The sequence below is a fragment of the Thunnus albacares genome, chromosome 13 (assembly GCF_914725855.1).
Source record: "Thunnus albacares chromosome 13, fThuAlb1.1, whole genome shotgun sequence".
Lineage (NCBI taxonomy): Eukaryota > Metazoa > Chordata > Actinopteri > Scombriformes > Scombridae > Thunnus > Thunnus albacares.
The window spans coordinates 4869531-4886444 of record NC_058118.1 but is presented as its reverse complement, the minus strand read 5'-3'; the positions used below and the strand labels follow the sequence as shown (position 1 = coordinate 4886444).

Below are 16914 nucleotides of genomic sequence, written 5' to 3'. Positions count from 1 at the left end.
TGGAAAAAAACTCCATTAGAACCCAACACTTGAGTGATTAATTGTCAGGACACATCCCTAATACAAATATTTTTAGGCGCTGCCCTGGTTGTTCTCATCCATCTTGCACCAGTGGTCCCTGTTCTGTCTTGAAAATAAATTTCTGTTTTAGTCTGAACAGAAGGAAAACAAAATGTTCCTGCTTATTTGTGTCTCAAAAAACAGGGTTAAGAAGACAAAATATACATAAATTGAGAATAAGGACCAGAAAGGTTATCAAACCAAAGAGTCTACATCTTTATTTACATTTTCAGAGAAGGATTTATAGCTAGTCCCCCTTACCCAATTATTAAAGGTCAGCAAATTCTTGAGTGACACAGCAAAAAACACTTGCTTACAAGAGTATTAACTCCAATGTCTAAAACATCAACAATTTGCAACTGATTTGAACGATGGAGTCAAAGAAAGGTGATGGGGGAGCTGGAATTTTTAGATTTTTATGTTGTAAGTTTACAGGGTGTTTTACAGGGAGTTTCAAAAGCTGGCTCACAAAATAGCATGAAAACAGCATAAAAAACAAAAAATAAAAGCAAAAACTCAAAAATGTCTGATACTCAATACATGACACTGCAGCCCAGATTCTCTTTCATCTACATTCTACATTTTAATTAAAAAAACAAAACAAAAAACAACTAAATGGCCCACGAAAGACGCTACTTCAGTATGAGGATTATAAAGTGAAAAACAAGAACAACAAAAAAGATGCTTATTTCATCAAGATAACACAATTTGCAAATGTCCTATTAACAAAGCTGCGGATCACCTGCCTGGAGGTTTAACTACCACATCATAACTAAGACACCTCCTCTGTGTCAGGGTATGTCTTCATGTAGACTTCAACCATTGTATCCAGATCACACTCAACATCATAGTTCATGTTCAAAAGAGCGAGACTTTTTGATTTGAACTTATCAGGTGTGTTCTCCATGTACATCCTGAAGCGCTTATATGCATCATCACAGCTATCCTCCAGAGCCAAGGTAGGCAGGATGCCGATCAGTCTCAGGACTGCAAGCATGTTTGGGAAGAACTTCACGTCGGCTAGCTGCAGCGTTTCATGGAGACTAGAAGGAAAAGTCTCACCTTTGCCCTTTTTGCACCATTTGACCCACCAACAATGCAGCTCAGCGGACAGGGTTCCAGCATTGGGGATGTCATCTTTAAACAATTGCACGTTTTCTTCATCGGGTTCGGTGGACTTGTGCTGCTCTATCACTGCAGGCACTAGTGACAGACATCTCAGAGCCTTCAGGTGGTTCTCACAGAAGAGTTCATTCACTTCTTTGATGACATGGTTCACAACAGGAACAGACAAGTGCTCCTTGTAGTAACTCTCTGGCCGAATGGTTCCTGGTTCTGACTGATGCTTTCTCAAGAATGATCGAGGAACTGTGACTGGGATGTCCAGCGCAGCAGCGAGGTTACTGGCTTCATCGTTCCAGAACTCATGATACACGTCGATGTTGTCGGACACTTCCTTCAGGGAGTGCAATACAGCTTTTAAGCTGTGTGCAGCAAAATGCACGTCTGTTGCTTTCCCTTGCATGTTCTTCCCAAATGCCCTTGTAAGTGTCATAGTGTTTTTCAGGACAACAAGCGCCATGATGAACTCAAAATCAGCCAGCGCTTTTGAAATCTCTAAGGCGTCGTGTGTGACTTGATCGTTCCACCTCAAGTCCTCGTTGTCATGTACGCTGTCCACACAGAGTAGCAATGCCTCTAGGATTTCCACAGCCACCTCAAACGCGTCATGACGTCTGGTCCAGCTGGTACGACAGATCTCCTTCAGTTCATTGGCTTTCTCCTCTTTCTCTGGGTAGAAAATTGAAATGGCGTGCTCCAACTCCAAATACAGTGAAGGGGTCTGATTGAAGAATGACTCAATCTTCTTAAGGGTACACATGACAAGCTGAACCCCTGACAAAGCCATACCACTGGCCAGCGACATGTTCAAGGTATGAGTGGATCTTAGCGTAAGCACTGCCATTGGATACCTCTCCATCAGTTTGGCGGCAAATGTTTTTATTTTACTAAAATGTGCCCCAGAGCAGGAGTGGGCTTGACCTCTACACTGTTCCATATTTAAGCCCCATTTGTCTGTCATTTCAGAGAGCAGTTTCTCTGCCAGGGCATCTCCATCTCCTTCAAAGGACAAGAATCCAACAAACCTCTCCCGCTGGCAGTTTGACTGGTCCACAAAACGGAGAAAGACTGGGAGGTACCATTCTCCTGAGATCTTCACCAAATCATCAGTAATTAATGAGAAAAAGCCGTTTTGTTTAACTTCCTCCATCAGCTTTCCACGGATGCATTTCTCACACACCTCAATCAATTGACTCAGCTGAGCTGATGAGCAGCACTCCTTATTCGCATCGTGCCTCGTCTTTAGGACTTCATCTCCACAACTCATGCGATATTCTAACAATGCCTGAAAGTTGCTTGACCCAAGGCTGTCCTGTTTATTATCACCTGGCCCTGTCGGAGGAATGCCTTGGTCTCCCAACAGTACAAGAACTTCAAATAATGACTTGAGATACTCTTTGTATTTCTCTTCCTCCGGGATTGTCTGGACATCTTCTTTATTTGTCTCTGCTTGAGACTTTTTGATTTCTACAGGGAAAACAGAAATGATTGAAAGCCAAATCAATCATTCATCTTGTGACAAATGTGGGTGTGAGATTCATTTGCTGCAAAAACAAGTGATAAATGTGTGTGTGTGCTGATATTTCTACTTACTTTTTCTCCCCTTACTCTCCTTTTCATCATCTTTGGTCTACAATATAAAAAGGAAAAATTAAAATTTGGATTACACAGAATGACAAATTATTCTTATCATTTAAAGCAAATAAGATTTAATTCACCCACCGTCTCTTTACTGCGTTTGACCTGTCCATTTTGAGGTTGGCTTGGTGCATCAAAGATAGTTGGAATGGCATCATCCTTCAAGACTGTACTCTGAAAACAAAGTCAAGTCAAAACTGTTTATTGTACAGAACATATGGTGACTGAATCAATAATTACTTCAGTTTAACTTGAATACTCAAATATTCATAAAAAGCACACTATACTGTATTTATATAATGTTACGTGACATAGGCTAATTTATAAAGCTGGTGTAGCCCCTTTTCACATTTTAAACTAATTAAAACATAATTATGAATATTATATTCCATTTCTGCTAAGTCTGCTCCACTAGATGCCACTGAACTCTACACACTGCAACTTTAAAGACTGGAAATGACATGGGGGAATGTCACACTGTCCTCTGTGGTTTGGTTCTAAGACCATGTGCAGCTTGAAGAAATAACTTACACTATCAGTGGAAGATGTTACAAAATGTTTCCCACAAAGTCTGTAGTATCTGTACAACTGGTTTGGTGATTTGTCGATGAGATCTTGCCGCTGGCATTTTTCAACCCACTTCTTGCACCTGTAGGGAGACATCAAACCAACGTGAAAAAAGTTGAAAGTCAACAGAAATTTGGGTTTGGAGGTTATATTATGGTTACAATCAATTCAACAAACTCATGAAAACAAATGTTTTCTTTTTCTTGAGATATTATGAATATGCAAGGTATGATATATAAGCCAGCCACTGAAAACCGTCTACAATAATAAACGCGCTCATACTGTGAATGGTCCTTTTAAGGTTATGAACTTTTCAGGAATAAAATACCGGGGCCGCAACATCCGCTGCAAAAGTAAGAACTAACGTTAGACGTTTACTGTCTGATACCCAACATGCTGTATTTTTTAACATCAGCTTTGCCAAAACATTTTAACAACACGTACAACGTCTCATGACGTGCGAGGCGTGTTTACTGTCAGCGGAAAGCAGGTGCACGTAAACCTGTCAAACGTCTGAATTGAGTTCCAGCGTTACAAAGAAAACAGCTCTAACCTTACATGTTCAATAAAGGAGGTACAACCGGGCGAATTATGAAGTTAGCCCTTAAATACTGCTTAAGCGAAGCTTTGACATTTCAACCGTAATTAGCCGGTTTTGCAGGCAAAAATTGTTATGATGTCACCTTGGGTTCAGCAACATCAACAAAATTATTAAAAGAACTCTTCTTTCCGAGTAGGTTAGCTGTGGAGCTTCCTGTTTGCTTTAGCATCCCTGTTAGCATTAGTTAGTTGGTTACCTTTCTGGATCATGAGGGAACCTGAAGAGTGGCTGAGGGTCGGACTTGCCACTAGTGCAGTTCAGCACAGCGCATTGAGTCTGCATTATAAGTTTATTATAAAGCAGGTAACTAAAGCGAGTTGCTTTTCGAGGATACCTAACTGCAGTACCAACGCTAGCTGTCAATTGACAAGGAACATCGAGACGACTTCCGATTGTCGCTTTCAGAATAACATATTGTGTTTTGGCAACGTGTAATAATAACGTGCTTTTTAACAATACATCCGAAGAGTTTTACATTTTATTAGATGTAAGTACTTTTCCAAATTCCCCTATACCAACTAGAATACATTAGGTTGTTAAATCATAAATGTAAACCGCAAATGTTTACTCTGCTTACCAGACAGTTCGAGAGGATCCCTGCTGATGTTTTTGATCTTTAACTTTATAGCTTTATATCTCCAAATGGCCACAGTCTCGACACACAAACCATCTCCCGCCTTCACGATTGTAGTTTGGATTTTATTTTGAAGGCAATTCCGCTTGAAGTTTGGCGCGCTTAGTTTGTTTCCCATAATTCATAGCAGTCTTTTCAAACGGTTGAAAACAAAAACATGCCACGACATGTCTTTGCAAAATTCAACTTTATGATGAAACAAACACAGTCGTTGATTACTATAAGCCTATTTATTAAAACGTCAGCATTTGCACTCATACACATGGACACATGATCTCTCTTTACTATTGTAAAGAGAGATCCTGTGTACATCGTAGTAACGTGATGCTATTGTAATGACATTAGATAACATCACTCTGACCATTACAACCGACCAGCACATGCCCTGCAATGGGCGTGTGGTAGTTTGGATGGACCGGTATAAGTGGAATCCTATTTTCTTTCAAAATCATTCAAACGTCAACTGATGAAAACATGAGGGCTGGACATGGGTGATGGATGAATGAAGCTAGTATTCTTCAATTCTCGTTCTTAGGTTTGAGTCTATTGGTTAATATTGTTCTCTCGCGATACTAATGTAACCAATTGCAGCGCAGCGGCGCCACTTCAAATCGAAAGTTTTTTTTCCGGCAGAGCCAGTACACCCATGAGCCAGTCAGGCGACCTGTTTTGAGTTGTGGTATTGCTGTTACGGGGGGATTTTCCTCGCATTTTATAACAAAGGAGCAGAGCAGGGTAAGTTACCGTAGATTTTATTAACTTAATATAAATATATGTATGAGTACAGTCCGTGCACAAGAGTAGAATTACAGCTAACGTCTTGCTTAATGTTTGTGTTTTGCTTGTGTCAACGTGGGCGAACGATTCGCAGATCGCTGGAGTTTAGCGAACAATTTCTTTCATATTGATGAACATAACGTGCCTAAAGGTTGATGAAATCAGAGTCGCTGTCGTTGTATAACCCTAACACTCGATGACATCTCCTCTAAACATAAAAATAGCACATATCAATATTCAATTACGTTACAGACACTCACCAGGCAAATCTCATTTTCACGAATTCACTAACGTTATAGCGTCATGTTACTTTAGGCGTAATAACTCGGCTTTACTCACAGAATATGCCAGGTATCCTAACATATTAGATAATGTCATGACCCTGTGTATGTGTATGTTATTTATTGCAACCGTGTTGGTGTATTTATTGCGTTGTTTACCTTTCAGAAATCTCCATTGATTTAACCGCTGATTGAAGCTTCACAATGGACAACGTCGCGGTTTCAAGGAGAAAACACACCAATAAGAAAGTAGGTTAACGTTAATGAGCATCATATGATAACTTGTCATGTTGTGAAAAGTTACATTCAGAGAAGTCCAAATGTATCCTGCCTAATGGTTGTATTGTTTTAATTGCATTAGGGAAACAAGGAGAATGCTCAGCCTGCGCATGGAAGCAAGTCCGTCATTGGAAGAGAGTTTTCTAAAACAACATCCGCTGCTCTCCTCCAACTGAAAAGAAACGAAAAAGAGGAGTCTCTGGGGAAAAGCGGTCCTCTTAAAGCTACAGCCAAACAGGCAGACACAAGGTCAACGTCTGGTGATGTTCTGAAAAAGATCAAGTCTGTGCAGAGAGATGGGAAAATAGCTGCTGCTGGTGATACCAAACAACGACAAACGCATAGCCAGGCCTTCCTCACTGAACAGGCTGTGAAACACAGAAAAATAGCTGCAGAAGCTCCAAAGCCACCAGCTGCTGTGCCATCATCCAAATCTGCTCCCGGCACGTACAAAGGCAAGATTGTCCAGTCAAAGATTGGATCCATTTGGAAGTCAAGTGCCAAAGTGGGTGGAGCAGATCCAAAACCACCAGCACCCAAACCAGAGAGCCAAAGAGTTGGAAATTTCACAAAAAACAGGTCCAAATCTGTTGCTGACCTGCATGGGCGTGGCACACTAAAACCTGCACCGACAAGGTCCAAGTCAGTGTCAGATGGACTTGCGCAGGTGTCCAAGCCCACCATCACCAGCCGTCCTCCTACTGCGTTCCGCTCCGCCCGCCCTCCTGCCAGAACCGTCCCAGCGACACTAACCAGTACCAGCTCCAGAAACACTACTGTGGCTCCCACCAAGAGAAGTGGGACTCAGAACTCAAAGCCAAATATTTCAGTGACAGACAAGAAGGTCAACAAGCCTCCTGTCACAAGCACCCTCAGCCAATACAGATTTACTATGGAGACTGCCGAGGAAAGAAGGTAACGTTGTTTTTTACACACTTGATGTTTTTCTTGGTGTTACTGTACATCAGACATGTTCAAAAATGTTGTTGTGTTCCCCCTACAGAGCGAAACTGGCAGATTGGCTGGCCTCCAAGGGCAAGACTTTTAAGAGACCAGCCATGACAGCAGCAGCACCACCACCCAAAACCAAAGCACCGGTACCTGCAAAACCCAAAGCAGATCTGAAACCCCAATCTCATGTTGAACCTCAGCCTGCTGCACAGTGTGACCCTGAACCTGAACCCAGTCTGGAAGCACAAAAGCCGGACTCTCCTGCTGCTCTCTGTGCAGATACCCAGGGAGCAGAACTAACAACACACAGCCAAACTCCAGTGATCATGAACACCACCCTGGACCTGCTGGAAATCTCAGATGTAGATCTGCCTGTTGACCCGCAGGACAGAGTTGATGATGTAAGGAAACTGTGTCTTGTGATGTTTTAGTTGGATTCAAAATATTACTGTTCACACTAACAAACTAAAATCTCTTGTTTTCATTTTTTACAGATTGTTGTGAACCTGTGTGATGCATTGGAGGCCATGGAGACGCCCTCTAAATGCACTGATGGTAAGTTCATCTTATCTGCATACTATGATCTGTTTGGAGTAGAGTAAAATATTTTAAAATTAATATTCAATCTGCTGAGGTCACTGGCATTTCTGGTCTTAAAAAGAATAATAGTTGCAGTTGTTGTTGTTGCACTCTACACAGACGCTTCCATTTACATGAACACTTTTGTCATTTTTGTTTCCATAAGACCTTTCACAGGTGACAGATGAGTGCAGTAATGTTGAGATGGAGGACTGTAAGCTGAAGGATGAAGGTGAAAAGGTGGAGCTGAAGAATGAAATCCCTGAGGATGTCAGTGAGCAGCCGAAGGACGAGCAAGTGAGGGATGGAGCAGAGGAAAGTGCTGAACAGAAGGTCAAGACAGATGATGTTGAGGAAGTAGAGAGTGATGATGATGAAGACGTGATGGAGACCACACCACAGATGGAGGATGCCTCAGTTGTAAAATACAGTGTTAAGACAACTCCATACTTGCAAAGGTGAGACCCTCTGCTTTCATTTGTGATACTAGCATCCTCCTTTTCCTCATGCTTTCAACTGTTTCATTATGAAGCCATAAATTAAACTGTGGCAAATTATTTTCACTATCCCTCGTGTTTAGTGTAAAGAAGACAATCGAAGACGAGGTCGGCACAAGCGGATCCAGGCGAAAGAGCAACATCAAAGATCTGAAGTTTCTGACTCCAGTGCGACGTTCCTGCCGCATCCAGCGCAAATCCTCCCGTCTGCCATCGATGCTGGTCGATCATGATCCCTGTGTGTCCTCACTGGCTGAACTGGTGAAGCTGGATGATGATCCCAACGCCTACATCTACAGAAAAAACCCTGCACTTCTGGAAGATCTGCCAGACCAGCCCAGGCAGTGAGGGGGACTCTAGATGGGCACCTTTTTTTTTTTTTTCTTTTTTTAAAAAAAAGCAAAGAACTGTATGAATGTATGGGACTGGAACTAATAGACACTTTATACTGGTATTTTAAAATAGTTTAACTAATCTTAATGCATCTGTGCAAAGAATTTTCAATTGTCACGTTTTTTTATATTGGGGGAGGGACATACAATTCCTGCCTGAGTATTCTTTTCTGCTCTGAATATATTATTGACTTTCCCTGTTGTTGACAAGTATTGCTGAACGCACTACAATAAAAGGAAATATTATCTTACAGTTGTGCTTTGCTTTCCAATGTTGATAATACAAAGTCCTGAAAAAAATGCATCTTTATTTTACAGCCTACACATGAACAAAGATTTGGTAAAGCTTAAGTGAAAATCCAGGAGCATCTTGTGAATCTCAAGCTCATTTCGTGAATCGAGCCAGTTTCCATCATCATGTCATACAGTAGCTGAACTAGGAGAGTGGTGAAAACCCACTAATATCTAGTCTACCGTCACTATAAGAGGTAGAGAGTACAATTTCCCCCCCAAATGTAGGTTTACCAAGTGTTAAGTCTACATCAAATTCATACAGTTCCCTCGTCAGTTTATGTGCATTTTGAGAGGAAGAAAAACAAAAACCACCATTTTCTTATGTTTAATCCCACTTTAATTGACCACACTGTAAAAATCCAAAGCGCTCTTAAATGAACACTGCTTTCTTTTAGCCGCTTCATGGCGAATTACACTTCCTGACAGACTGGACGTTTTGACACCCGCTCCCTCTGATCCCAGATGAGACATTTCATTATAACAATTAAAAAAAAAAAAAAAGAAAGAAAATCATCCACACACAAAAAAATCAAAATCTCTTTGATGCAAATTTCTTCCCCCAAACAAAAAGTATAAAAAAGTATTCTTTTCACAACTCATCCGCTGACCACAGGGGAACGTGTTCAGTGCTGTGCGCTAAATCTGTGTTTTCACTGCTGTCTGAAGGTTTTATGTCCTGGAAAGACCCCGGTTGTCCAGATCTTTCACCTAAAGGATGGAACACAAGACTTGTTTAGAAAGGTCTGTTAAAATGCAGCTGTTCACAACTCATAATGGATTTGAATATAGTAATTTTTATTTATAGTCTAAAACATGAAAACAGCAAAAAAAACAACACAAGGTGATATCATGTCTTGTTTTGTCTACCTTAAGTTAAAAACCTAAAACTATTCAATTTATTAGATTGTAAGAAAAATAAAAGCAACCATTAAATACAGTTGGGTAAGAAGTTTTTTTTTTTTTTTTTAAAGTTTTACCTTGTATATCCTAACCAGCCAGTGCTCTGTTGTGTAGGCCTCCTCCAACACATCCAGTTCGAAGTCTTTGTTCCCAATCTCAGCGTTCCTCACTCTGTCATAACCCGGAGGGCGCTCTGCAAAGATCATTGAAATCATTGGAATTATACCATGGCTGTGGACAGTGGAGTTCACAGCATAGGGCAACTCATATCTACACAAGTCAACAACTGTGACGACTAGGAATCGTGATGTTCACGGTGCTGCTCCATGTTTTTTTTTTCCCCTTTTAATAAAGTATACTTATGTCCAACTAGAGGCTTTGTCATCCTAAACTTCACTGTCCTTTCAAAAATGCTTGGATGTAAGTCATTGTGATTTTAAGTTCAAACTAGGCCACACATGGTGACAAACAACAGACTCGACCGTAGAGTTACTCACTGGCCTCTGTGTAGACCTGGCCGAAGCGGTAGTAGCACATCTTGTACATGAGGCAGTTGAGCAGGACAGGAGAGCCCTCGCGATCCACTCTGAACTCCCCGGTGGGAGTGTAGTAGTCGTGCTCCTTGATGTGTTTTCCTGTGTCTGTGCTTCCCCCGATACGGACCATCCACAGAAACTTGTTGATGTCTGTGATGCAGAGAAATAGATCCATTAGAGACGTGGTGCTAAATATGCCTTCTCAGTAATATCTCATCATATATTTCAATCAATCATTGTCCAATGACCATGCAATAATGCTTCTGTGAACTTTATGCCATGAATATGTCAAATATTTTCTGGTATAGCAGTTATTACAGCTGAGAGAGTATAGGCTGATTTTTTTCTGCACCTTCTCATAAAATGTAAAAGGAGTAATCAAATTGCACCTAAAAACAAATTCACTGCCCATTGGAGCACATCAGCATCACACCATCAAGTGAAAAAATGCCATTACATTTGAGGGAATTTGACTATTAAATCCAACTCTGTAAGACGTCTCCCTGCAGGGGGAGGGTGTCTGTGCACCTGTATGTTTGAGTCAAGGCTCAGTGTTTTAAGTACTGTGCATCTCCTGATATTGGGACGTACCATCTGAGGAATAACCCGTCAGTCCTCCGAAGATGACCAGGACATAACTGACATCCAGCTCCCTCATGATCTCATATGCCCGCTCCTCTGTGGATGCCATGGCCTACAGAACAAACAGCAGCCCAGTCAGCACGACAACACTTAGAAACATGGTGACATTTTCACATTACCTTGAAGGTCACCTAGCTCACCTGTCCAACTCTGGAGATGTGCGTGTTGTTCCATGTGTTGTTGTCCACTAGAATGGTTCGGTTAGCCATGGCAGTTATCTGATAGCCGTAATCCCACCATGACATGACTTTAGCATCCTAGAAAAAAAAAAAAAAAAAATACAACTCAAGTATCTGAATGGAATCCTTTTAACTAAATGGCTATATGACTGTGCAAAACTCACAGTTGAAGTTACTAGTTAGGAACTCTTTACTGATTTACTTCCGATTGATTCTTTGTATTTGAGTATGACTGACCTCTGGAGTGTTGTGGCGAAGCCAGTAGTAGGCCTCTCTGAAGTCATCGAAGATGATGCGGCTGCCATCGCCTCCACGGGCCGACAAGACAATAGAGGGAGAGGAGTAGGCTTCGCTGGTCACCCAGGTAGAGTGAAAGGTGTATGTGATGAGGAAGAAGGCCATGACCAGAATCATCCCACTGGCAACCTGGTAGATATGTACAACACGGGATATCATCAGGTTTTACAGTTCTGTCTGTGGGACCACCAATGTGCTTTTATTCTGACTACTAGGATTTAAAAAAAAAAAAAAAAAAAAAAAAAAAAAATTAAGGAAAAATCTCTGGCCTGCTTCATTTAACAAGAATGTTAAAGGTCTCTGAAACAATATTTAGAGAATGAAAAGGCAGAAGCTTTGTGACAAGGTCTTTCAACACCCAGCATTTTGATTATTTGTGGTCTAATTTTTTACTTGTTGCTGCTTTGACAAAGCGTTGTTGGCTTTCTCCTTATCATATGTGTAGCTTTAGAAGCTATACAAAAAAAAACAAAATTTCTGTCAATGCAGTGGTATCTTAATACTGTTAATCATTACGCCTCCTGCTGGTACTGGATCAGAATAAATAAGATTAACCCATTTAAATTTAAATATTTTTATGTCAAAACAGGTGCAGTCAAACTGTCAACACACTCTACACACAACCTCTAACAACTGTAACTCTGAACCAGTCTCTCAGACCTCCCACCTCATTTTTGATGGGGTAGGTGGAGTCTTGCTGCTTCTTGCTCTTCTTGTCTGGCCGGCTGACATCCAGATTCTTCATGTAAGTGGTTAACACCTGGGACACACCAATGCCTGACAGGATGCACATGACTGGGGCCAGCACCAACATCAGACGCACCTGAAGAGGCAACAAACAAGCTGTACTTTATCCCATGTGATGTATAGTGGGTGCTAATTCACTTTCCTAAATATATAAGTGGCTCTTAAGTTATGTAAATAAATCCACATGATCTTACGCAGGACGTACCATGACGGCTGAGAAGTACATGCTGGTGACTCCATACATGATGATGAAGATCCTGGCATCCGACAAGTTGTTGAAACAGTAGTAAAGACCAACTGGAAGGAAAGGACATAACCATCAGTCAAAACTCACCTGTGCTCGAAGCTTACAATGAGCTGTGAGCTTCATTTGCATCAAAAGTGGAGTGATCGTACAGTATCAGAATGTACACTTGCCTGGGAACATAAAGACCAGCAGCTGGAGGTCAAAGTAGTATGAGGACCAGGTGGTAGGCTGGTGCTCAGAGACAGAGGCGATGATGGGGATGTTGTTCTTGGCATAGGAGGGGTCCAGCAAGGAGTAGAAACGACCAGTCCATGGAGAGATCTTACCTAAGAGGAAGAAGGGAAATATACCTTAAGTCAGACATGATCCAAACCAAAAAGACCTTAAAATTCAGTTTCTCACAAAAGGAAAAGAGAAGCCTTTAAGAGAAGTTTTTTTTCCATCCAATTAAGTCAACTAGTGCTGTCAATCTTCCTCTGTAAATACAATTTGAATTTCATTCCTTATAATTTTAATATTTGAATTATATCCAATTTTTAAATGCTCAAATTTAGCCTATTATTAATAAAAATTACTATGAACCTATACACTGTATACACATGCTTATGCACTGCCAATGCCACTATCAGCATGTGGCTGTTATATGTTCTGTCCACTGAAGGGCATCCCAGCATTACCAATTAACAGGTGATAGCTTTCTTGCTAAGTAATATGAATAATGTTAATCAAAATATAAAATATCAAATAAGCTTTCATTGTACTGGATCATAGTAATTAAACTACATGCTAAACTGAAATATAAATAAATCCATGTCAGTATAAGCTTTTTTACATTAATATGTGACGTGTTATTTGGGTCCGGATGCACTGCAAGTCTAAATGATAGTGTAAGTAGGGGCTCTGTGTCCAAACCTCAAACTGCAGCTGCAGCATTGATCACTCAGGCTCAAGTCTTTTACTGTGGGTCTGCTTTTTTAAAAGAAAATTTCTGTTTGTTGACAGAAATCCAAAAACTTTCCACATACACAGTGGTGATCTCTGTGGGTGAATTACTTTCTGCCATTTCTGATATTGTCACATTACGTTAGCACATTGAATGTGACATTGTGATTCAGTCAGACTCAGAAAACGTTAACGTTCATCAGACGTAACAAAAGCATTTTGTTTTCACACGCTGATAGGCCAAGGTGAGAAGGTGAGAAAAGCGAGATTCACTAACATTAGTCAACGCATTTATAAAAAATAAAAAAATACACATTTGAATAGTAATTTCAGCATTCGATTAGTTGCCTTTTTTTTTACTATTTGAATTATATTCAACTCCTGAAATTTGTTGCAACAGCCCTAAAGTCAACCTAAGCCAACATATTTACTGGTGCACTTGGTCAACCCCCTTACCTGTCAGCATGAGAACGGTGCCCACAGACAGCAGGATGAAGCCCACCAGGGAGATGACGCTCTTGAACAGCACCTCGAATTGCTGGGCATTGAGTTTGCTGCGCAGGTAATCTACAAAGGCATGAATCTGGCACAAGCCGAACACACCGAAGGCTGCCATGTGCTCTGACGACTGCACCGGCTGGTAGAAGGGAGAGAGGGACAGAACAGAGTGAACCCTATTTTCCCTCGTCATGTCGCCTTGATTATATTTTGACCTTCATCACAGTAAGTCTAAAATCACATGGCTTTGGATGAGAACAACTGGAAGCTGGCAAGTGATTTAAAAAAAAAGGCCAGGTTCATTCTGAAAATGTCCTGTCAACTGAGGCATGACCCATGATGTAATGTCTAACTCATCACACTACTATCACATAAAATCTTGAGCATCTAGAGTCTATGAGTAACTGATGTGACATAAGATCATCTTACCTGAAAACCAACAAATGAGATCTGCATGGAGAGGATGGTGCCCAGACAGTAGACTGTGCAGTAAGCAACGTAGATGCGGTGCGAGAATCGTCCTGTGAGCATCAGAACCAGGACGTGGAGGGGGATAAGGTTGATCAGGAACACGTAGCCACCCCAGGAGGAAACCTACGTACACACAAACAGCTTATCATGACCTCTGTAAACTCTGAATTCAGTCAGTAAAGCATGCATTTTTAGATCTCCTCTACACCTATTAGCATCATCTGCTCACCATGTAGAAGTAGGCCAGAGCGCACATGGAAGACCAGTACACTGAGCCTGTTTTGACAGCCTTGATCCACATGTAGTAGGTCAACAGCATACAGAAGATGGCAATACCTAAGAAGCACAGCACAGAGAAATTGGGTTAACAATCGTTGTGATGTTTACATTATATAATATTGCTATGCACATCAGGTGTATACCTTCATTATCATAGGAGCCAGCAACAGAACGAGAGATATAACCAGGCACCACTGCAATCATGGCTGCCGCCAAGAGCCCAGCACCTGCATCCTAAAGAGACAAGAGTCTGTTTAGTGGCATGAAGCATGAACTTGACTTCTAACGAAGAAGACTGCATTCAACAGAAAACAGTCCTATACTGAGTGTGCATTTCAATAATACTATTATGTTTTATTATGTTTTATTGTTTTATAACAAACGATGTTTGTGCATCTAATTGTCTGTTATACCTTCAGTTCCTTGGTGAAGTGGTAGGTGACTATGGCAGTGAAGGAGGAGAATAAGGGAGCCAGGAAGACACAGACATTACGGATGTCAATGGTGATGTGGAAAAAATGTAGGACGTGGTACAGGACGGCAGAGGTGATCATCAATCCTGGTGACGGAGGAGAGGGAAAAAAAAGGTTTTCAAGTCAGCTTTACACTGGCTATACTGACTATATACATGAGGTACACTGACATCTCTTATCTAAAATTCATACGAACACGTGAACTGCTCTACTTACTGCTCCATACAAAATACAGTTTAGAAGCCTGTACTGTCTACTTTTATTTTTTCAAGTAATGTCTTCTGATTCCTACCTGGATAAATGGTGCCACCAATGATCCTCCCAAGAGGATACCATGCCCTATCATCAAACCAGTTGTGAAACTTATAAAATCCTTCTTCTGCCAGGAAGCGGGTGGTACGGTAGTTGAAGTATCTGAAGGTGAGGTGAGGGTGAAAGTGAGACCTTACTTTAAGGAAAAAAAAACAATTAACAACACTTGCAAATAACTGCAACAAAAGTAGCACTTACGGATCAAACTCATGGATGACGCTTTCAAACCTCAAGACGGAAAAGAGTCTAGTGGAGAATGCTGAGGAGGAGGAAAAGCACACAGAGCAATGTGTTTTTAATATTTGGGAGATGACACTTGTTGTTGCAAAGTGTATGTAATGCATAGGATGCAGAAGACTCACAGAGGACAGCAGCCATAGACAGAATGAGGAGCTTCAGCAGCGTGTCCTGCTTCTCATAGGACAAACGCAGGAAGCCCAGCTTGGTCATTTTGGCGAGGTTCAGGGACAGCTCACCGTACTACCTGATGGGAGGAGGACAATCACCGCAAAACTCACAAAGAGGTACAAACAGGACAGCTGTGGAGCAAAGCACAGCAGCGGCATCTTGTTCTAGTTACACTGTATTAATATAAGTTTAATTCTTAGAATAAACTCCTGCAAAGTGAGAAAATCTTTTCAGGTCTTCTATTAGGAGTAAACTTCCATGTCCAGCCCAACCAGAGGAGGCCACGCACTAAGATGTGGCGTCAGGAAGCAGGAAGCACCCACTCTGGGAAACCTCTGCAGCGGTTTGGAAGATGCCTGTCCTATTCACACATTGCATTGAGTATTTTGTACACAGAAAACAAACTATCACGCTCACCATAGCTCTAATTAATGCTAACTTTCAAAGCAGCACCAACAGAACGAGCCTGAACTGACAGTTAACCATCCAAGCTACAGCTAATATGTGTTAACCAGCTATCAACACGTATCCTGCGTACATTTACAATTAAAGCAACATATATAAAACAGCCTCTTATAGCTTCTCGGCATCAGGCCGGCTGATATTGATGCTGCTTCCTTCCAGTTTTAGCATAAAGTGTGTAATGTTAAGCAGCTAGCTAGCTAGGCTAACCTGCTCGGTTCGCAGCTATATAATGAACAGTCAGGCCTTATATAGAAAATACAAGTGACTCCTTCACATATCAAAGTAGCATAACAGCCTAAAATAAAAATGGGTGCTTTATCTGACATACGAGGTTTAATATTTAATGTTCAATAAGACTCACCCCTGCTCCGCTGCTGTAACTCATACACTTTCTACGTACAACCTTCACCGTGAACTAATCCCGCCCCAACCACGCCATGGTACACGTTTATTGGTTGAGCGTCGGTCAAAAGTAATACCACATAAATCTGATTGGTTCATTGCTTGTCATTCAACTTGAGTTCCCCACTTTGCCGCTGTAGTGTAGTGACGTGTCCTTAGTGAGGAGAGGCGAGGTGTCGCCCCCTTCTGGCTCAAAACTCATGCAACAATCAAATTTCATGTTATTTCGGTGGTTCCACTTCATGAAATGCATAGATACAAAAACTGAAGGAAAACAGCAAATATAAACAGTTAATAACTATATGACAATGTAACATTAACAACAATTGATTCAATAGTATAAAAGCAATAATTTCTAGTCTAGTTAGAGGAATATACTGCAGGACATAAAGTCTGCAGTCTCAACAGTGTTCCTTAGTTAATCTGTCACCTGTTAGCAAATGT

The 16914-nt window shown here is 41.2% G+C and overlaps 3 protein-coding genes across 4 annotated transcripts; 1 reads left to right on the top strand and 2 right to left on the bottom strand.

Annotated features, from left to right (window-relative positions):
* Positions 1-252: 252 nt before the first annotated feature.
* On the bottom strand, positions 253-4392 carry LOC122995531 (52 kDa repressor of the inhibitor of the protein kinase-like). 2 transcript variants are annotated; one of them, XM_044370819.1, is made up of 5 exons: positions 4185-4392; positions 3352-3469; positions 2905-2994; positions 2776-2812; positions 253-2649 (listed from the first exon to the last, which is right to left on the bottom strand). In XM_044370819.1, the coding sequence occupies exons 1-5, from the start codon at positions 4268-4270 to the stop codon at positions 833-835; spliced, it is 2148 nt and encodes a 715-aa protein (XP_044226754.1). In that variant the 5' UTR covers positions 4271-4392; the 3' UTR covers positions 253-832. The 2 variants fall into 2 exon arrangements, with proteins under 2 accessions (XP_044226754.1, XP_044226755.1); XM_044370820.1 differs by lacking the exons at positions 3352-3469; positions 4185-4392 and having other exon boundaries at positions 2772-2812; positions 2905-2945.
* Positions 4393-4999: 607 nt separating this feature from the next.
* Positions 5000-8359, top strand: si:ch211-266i6.3 (cytoskeleton-associated protein 2). Its single transcript, XM_044370822.1, has 7 exons — positions 5000-5357; positions 5847-5929; positions 6042-6874; positions 6963-7311; positions 7405-7465; positions 7656-7947; positions 8070-8359. Exons 2-7 carry the CDS (start codon positions 5885-5887, stop codon positions 8332-8334), a joined length of 1845 nt encoding a protein of 614 aa, XP_044226757.1. The 5' UTR covers positions 5000-5357; positions 5847-5884; the 3' UTR covers positions 8335-8359.
* A 625-nt stretch (positions 8360-8984) lies between these two features.
* On the bottom strand, positions 8985-16509 carry stt3a (STT3 oligosaccharyltransferase complex catalytic subunit A). Its single transcript, XM_044370821.1, has 18 exons — positions 16430-16509; positions 15558-15679; positions 15394-15454; positions 15176-15297; positions 14824-14969; positions 14554-14644; positions 14361-14467; positions 14090-14254; positions 13619-13799; positions 12391-12546; positions 12179-12270; positions 11894-12049; positions 11167-11355; positions 10891-11007; positions 10700-10802; positions 10070-10258; positions 9650-9765; positions 8985-9380 (listed from the first exon to the last, which is right to left on the bottom strand). The coding sequence occupies exons 2-18, from the start codon at positions 15643-15645 to the stop codon at positions 9342-9344; spliced, it is 2118 nt and encodes a 705-aa protein (XP_044226756.1). The 5' UTR covers positions 15646-15679; positions 16430-16509; the 3' UTR covers positions 8985-9341.
* Positions 16510-16914: the final 405 nt, after the last annotated feature.